The sequence below is a fragment of the Austrofundulus limnaeus genome, unplaced genomic scaffold, assembly GCF_001266775.1.
Source record: "Austrofundulus limnaeus strain Quisiro unplaced genomic scaffold, Austrofundulus_limnaeus-1.0 Scaffold216, whole genome shotgun sequence".
NCBI lineage: Eukaryota > Metazoa > Chordata > Actinopteri > Cyprinodontiformes > Rivulidae > Austrofundulus > Austrofundulus limnaeus.
The window spans coordinates 366,143-372,394 of record NW_013952618.1 but is presented as its reverse complement, the minus strand read 5'-3'; the positions used below and the strand labels follow the sequence as shown (position 1 = coordinate 372,394).

The 6,252-nt window shown below is 38.7% G+C and overlaps 1 protein-coding gene across 1 annotated transcript in view; it reads right to left on the bottom strand.

Moving 5' to 3' along the window:
* Positions 1-6,252, bottom strand: part of LOC106525185 (cadherin-like protein 26) — a gene marked incomplete in the record, with an annotated part of 13,444 nt that overhangs the window by 2,741 nt on the left and 4,451 nt on the right. The window contains 8 exon segments of the mRNA XM_014019330.1: positions 1-30; positions 109-251; positions 330-649; positions 823-1,005; positions 3,565-3,696; positions 4,264-4,427; positions 4,526-4,667; positions 4,954-5,103. Coding sequence (XP_013874784.1) covers positions 1-30; positions 109-251; positions 330-649; positions 823-1,005; positions 3,565-3,696; positions 4,264-4,427; positions 4,526-4,667; positions 4,954-5,103 — 1,264 coding nt within the window.

Below are 6,252 nucleotides of genomic sequence, written 5' to 3'. Positions count from 1 at the left end.
GTGTAGCTGTGCCTGTCATAGGTGGCTTACCTGTTCAGGAATTTTAAAAGCAGTTTCATGAAGCATTTCATTTATTCTACTACCACATTTGTTAAAGTGTGTGTTTACCATTATCCACTGCATACACTGATACAGTGTATATGCCTTTAACAACATGAGAAGATTCTCTGTCAGGTTTCTGTACGGTGGTGATGTCGCCGGTGTTGGGATCGATCTTCAACCAGCCTGCAGTATCGTTTGCTATTTTGTAACTGTGGACAAATATAAAYACACTTTAGCAAATAGAGGTCCAGATGTGTGCTTAAACAMATGTTTGAAAGTATATTTACATAATGCCTTTTCCTGAACCGGAGTCCGGGTCCACAGCTGTCACTTTCTTCACCCATGTTCCAATYGGTACATTCTCCTCCAGCATGGCATTTTGGGTGGTCACCTTAAACACTGGGGGGTCATTGACATCCTCTACTTGTATGACAACTTTTGTTGAATGGGGCTGACCATCATCAACTGGAGGTTTTCCATTTTTACTGGTTTCAACATTCCAWAGACCCTCCTTCGTCTTCTGCTTCACTTTGCAGAAGAAATATGGCACTTCGTTTTCAACCAAGATCTCTAGCTCTCTGGTTGCATTTTCTTCATAGTTCATTGACTAAAATCAGAGCAGTTTCTACATTAGTGTGTGAATAAATACAAGGTAAAAAAAAAATACAATGCAGTCTGAGAGCAAGCTAGACAGAAACAAGTATGTGATATAATTGTTGGAGTAAATGTACAGAAGTTGTGACAGGAATGTATARAAAGCAGCCAACACACTCCTCTCACCTTTACCACAGTCAGGATACCATCATTGGTTTCTGGATCTGTCTCTATCTTGAAGTTCCTGCCCTTATCATTATTTATTTTGTATTTGGCTCTCCATGCCTTGCTGTGGATGGGGTCTTTGTCCTTCACATGGACCCTCAAAGGAGAAGTCCCAGACTCATTTTCATTCACTTTGCCAGAACCCTGTCGTTTAAATACAAGGAGTGAGTTTAATTAAAATGCCATCATGTTTTACCCTGGAGCAAAGGAAAGAATAAAATGAAATTCAAGGATTCAAGGATATTTTATTGTCATTCGCATCACATGTGATACATGGGGAGGAACGAAACTACAAACTCAAGGTCCCAGTTTACCAAGAAAAATGTTACACCAAAAACACTAAAAAATAGAAGCACTCGGAGAGTGCAAACCTCCACCGAGGCCACTTTCCCCCATCCTGCAAAAGAGTTAATGCGCAAAAGGAGAGATGGAAACACATTTGCCGAAAAAGTTGTGACATAGTGAACATTTAAGCAGGCAGTATGAATGGGATTTCTTCCCGGTGGAGTCCAATACGAAAAAAAAGTTCAGAGACTCGTCACCCCCCAACATTATTCATCCACAAACTGGTCCCAGATTAAGCKCCAAAGTTTTCATCAGTCACATTCCACTGTATAAAATGTCTGTTTTATCCCCTTTTATGAATTTTTAGTGGTTTGACTCTATGAAGTTCCTATGTGGAGGGGGTACCTCACATGGTCGATCAGCTGTTTCCGCTGTTTGGTACTGAACCGGTGTAACGCCGGTACCAGCTTTGGCTCGGCTGCAGCAGGACCCTCCCCCCGCTGTCGGTGTCTTCTCAATTATTCCCATAATGTGAAGAGAATCCCATTTCTTTCTCTACGTCTCCAGACAGCATGTAACATCACCAATATTAGTTGATAACAGAATAATCATATCTTTCCCGATAGTAGACATCCTGGGAGGTGTTGTCCCAGTGAGTTTGCGACTTCACTTCCTGTTTAGGCATGCATCTGACGTAATGACACTGCGTAGCCTGGCTGATTCGCTTGAATTAAAAGACAAATTCCTGTATCCGCATCGTAATCTGGAACATCACCAGTATTCAATGGTGTGTTCCTTGGGCCAGTACCCACATGTGGTAAAAATTTCATGACAATGCGTCAACTGTTTTTGAGTAATTTTGTCCACAGACAGACAGATAGATAGACAGATGTACACGACCGAAAACATTACCTCCCTTGGCGGAGGTAACAATAAAAAAACACTAAAACAGCAGCGACATGATCACAGCAACACAATTAAACGAACAAATACAAAAATGCAAAAATACAAGCAAATACTAACTGAATATGCTATATAAATTAAAACAGCAAGAACTGAAAATTCCCTGAGATCCTGGAACTTTTGTCATGTAAAAAATGTGGATGAATGAATACAGGCAGTTTGAAACGTCACAACTACCTAACAAGGTTAAGTAGCAGTAACCCAACGCTAATTGATGCAAGCTACATTTTGCTAACACTCAGCATGACCACTCTATATTACGTAGCATTCATATGCAGTGCTTTTATGTGTTCCTATTGTTTGTCTGTCTAATTTATGTCATCTTATCCATTCAATAATCAGTTGAAACACAGTTAGCCTGACACATTTTGAGAACTTTGGTGAGGAAGAGTGGGTAAAGATGAGTCCATGCCAGTGGCGGCTGGTCAATAGGGGATGCTGGGGCGCTGCCCCACCACTATTTGTGGTACACAAAAAAAATAAAAAATTAAAATAACAAAATAAAATGTCATAAATGTTTAGAAAAATATTGTATATATGTTTTCTGATAAGTAAAATAAATAATTTAAGTTATTGATGTGTAAACTTCCATTTTACTCATGAGCTTTTTCGTGTTGAGTCACATCCGAGTCACGAGCGGTTCGGCACCCCAGATTCCCATACACAAGTCATTGTAAGATTTTGGACTTGCGCGGTTAAGTCCCCAATGCAAAAGAAAAGGGTGGCCTGGAGCGCAGCATGTGGCCTAATTTTTTAAGCTCACTTGTAGCCATCTCCATATTGAATTAAATTTGTGCATTTATTGTTTTAGGTTTGTGACACCATCTTGAGCCGTTCACAAGCATCTGATCAGAGCTACCCTGCTGCAGGCTGACAGGTTCCTGCAGGACAGTTCTCTGAAGCAGCACTGAAGACCATGGAGGCTCACCCAGTGCTGAACAGGACCAAGAATTCTGATCTAGTTCAGGAGCTGCAGTGGTGCTGTGGATCTGTACCAGCAGCTCTTCATGGAGAACAATCTGCAGGACACCTTCAGAGACTGTGACTCTGCTGAAGGTTCTCATCACATCTCTTCTGACCACAGCTGAATCTGAGAGGAGCTTCTCAACACTGAAGAGAATCCAGACTTTCCTCAGGTACAACATCACATCTCACTGCACTGACCATGATCTAAAGAAAAACCTTGTTAAAACATCCCTGAATTTAACCAGAGTCRTGAAGAAATTTGCTTCTCAGTTACAGAAGAGCAAAATTTATGTATAGAAAAGAAAAACTACATGACTGTTTTATTATTTTTGATTTGTTTAATAAATACACTGGCATAAAACAATTTAGTACGTTTGATTGCTTTTTGAGATACATCTAGTTTTGGAGTTGTAGGCCCCCTGGAGAAAAATCCACCAGCCGCCACTGGTCCATGCAGTTGAAGATAGTTTAAGTAAAACATCTGCATACCGTTTGACCGCTGATGACTGGAAGGTGGTTGTTGCCACTTTGGATATGGATGAGTACAGTGGTTGAACTGGACAGRCTGACTTTGTCACCATGGTCTATGGCCTCCACCAGAACTGTACGCTTGTCACCTGCCTTGATAATGAAAAAAATAGGGATTAGATTCATTGTTCATATAACTTGACTTTCATTCCATTGAAACAGGAACACTGTATCTCTGCCAAAACTACTACATTACACATGGTGTTGGAGTCAAAACAGTCGCAAACATCTCCTTGTGGGCTAATACTACTACTATTACTACTACTACTACTACTACTACTAATAATAATAATAATAATAATAATAATAATAATGATAACTTCATTTATAAAGTGCTTTCAAACAAAGTGCTGAACAATTAAAAGGTTATAAGAGCCGATAAAACACCAAAAAGAAAAATAAGCTATAAAACTATAAATGTAAAAGTAAAACACATAAGACAGTGTGAACAAGTGGGTCTATCACGTTCCATAATAGTTCTGTTTGAAGTATTCTATATGTATTTGACAATACTCAGCAAACACACACTCTACTCATTTGCAAACATACCATAACACCATAAATTATTTTGTCAGTTGCAGATCCAGCTGAACCAGAAATGTAACTTAAACATTGTTTTTAAAAATGTAATTCTGACACATTGACAAAATAACCTCTTGCCTCATAATCCAAGCATCCTTTAAAGGAGATCAGTCCATGTTCGTTAACAAAGAACTCTGTGTTTGGAGAGTTGGGGAACACAGATTTGATGCTGTAGTGGAAAGTAGAGTTTAATGTTTGGCTCTTGTCTTTATCATGAGCCCGCACGGTCAGGAGAGGTGAACCTGTTGTCAAAAGATTTGAAAAAAGACACGATCAGGCTCTATAAATAACGTTTGGACATACATTTTAAAAGAAAAGGCTCATTTGTTTGGCCCTTTACCTTGTGGGAGATCCTCGTTAACAGTGATTTCATACACATCTCTAAAAAAAAYTGGGGGGTTGTCGTTGACGTCTCGTATTTGGATCTCGACTCCTAATCGAGTGTCGACTGTGAACTCATTTGTTTTGGCTTCAAAATGTAGCTATAAGTTTAAACAAAATGCAGTTAGTGACAATATAACAATATTTTATGGACAATTTGTTTAATATTGTTTTATGTATAAATTGTGGTAGTTTAAAGATTTGTTGTTTTGCAAGTTTAGATATTCAGAAACAGGAGATTAGATTTCTATATGGCAAAACACAGGTTAAAATGTGTTTCTTATTTAAATTTAGCATTAATAACATGTACATTGTATAATAGTACATCCCAAAACCTAAATTATGTGAAAGTCAGCCAAACATGTTGATATGTGTGTTGAGTCAAACCATGAGTTTCTGATTCTTCTCATAGTCCACAGGCTTGTGGACGTAAATCACCCCATCTTTCTTATTAATGGAAAGGACACCTTCCGGTTCTTCATCCACTCCTTCGCCGAACAGATCAAAGTAGACCAAATATCTGCGTTCAATCTCTATCTACAACACAAATCAAAACATTTTAGTCTTCCTTTGATGAGCCTGAGAATCTCTCATTGAGAAGGTTGTATGATTCCTCCCACTGATTTAAGTTAATTTGTAACTCTAAATTGTCACTAGGTGAGAGAGTGAATAGTTGTCTGTCTTATGGCACTTTCTGCACTTTAAAGCCCAATATTAAAAGTGCACGATTCTGTTTTAGATAATTTCTTTGCGACACAATAATGAAAGATATGAAGCTTGTGGTGTTACTCTTCAATCTCAGTACAATCCAAGACCAGCTGAAACAGAGCGAGACATCAACAAATCGGCCCCAGCAGCCCAGCCTGAAAAGAACCCAAGGTCTCTGGGTTCCAGAAATCTGTCTGGAATGGACCATAATGACAAATGCAACCTGCCATAAAGGAGCAAAGCAGGTAAATATAATTTATGGATAGAGCTTAGATATGAGTGTGACACATTAGATGTGTAAAACTGACTTCAGCACTCGACTTACATCATTACCCACACCCTTAGATGCATTTGTTTCTGAGTAACGCCCACATAACCATACTCATTCTATTGGCATTCATGGAAACATCCACATTAATTTTTCCCCAACAGAATCTTTCTCTGGAAACCACACCACCTGTTGGTATTCCCACAAACAATCACAACATTATTCCAATTTTGTAATTCTTTTATGAAGTTCTGGTATTTAAAAGTGTTCTGAAGACTAAAGTTGTTAACAACTCATTTTGAAACAGCCCAATAATAAACGACATGCTGTTATTGAAGCCCTTCATCCAAGCAGCTTTTCCTGAGTTATACTTATACATCCTACAGCAGAACTCACCATTCAGAGTTCACAAAGCATGAAAAGGATCTCAAGGTTAAGATATATCGATTAGGAAAAGGGTTCAAAAATGTTTTTCCAGCGTTAGATTTTGAATGAAACAAAGTGAAGACGGTCAACGAGAAGCAGAGAAAATACAAAACAATTCTTACTTTACTGAGACCTGGTTGTTCCTCAAAAACATATGAAAATATGAGACAGAAACTGATCAGAGACTGTTCAGAGGTCAGGTTTTGCAGCTACAAAAATACAACCCCTGGCAAAAAGTATGGAATCACCAGTCTTGGATGAGCACCCATTCAGACATTTCATTC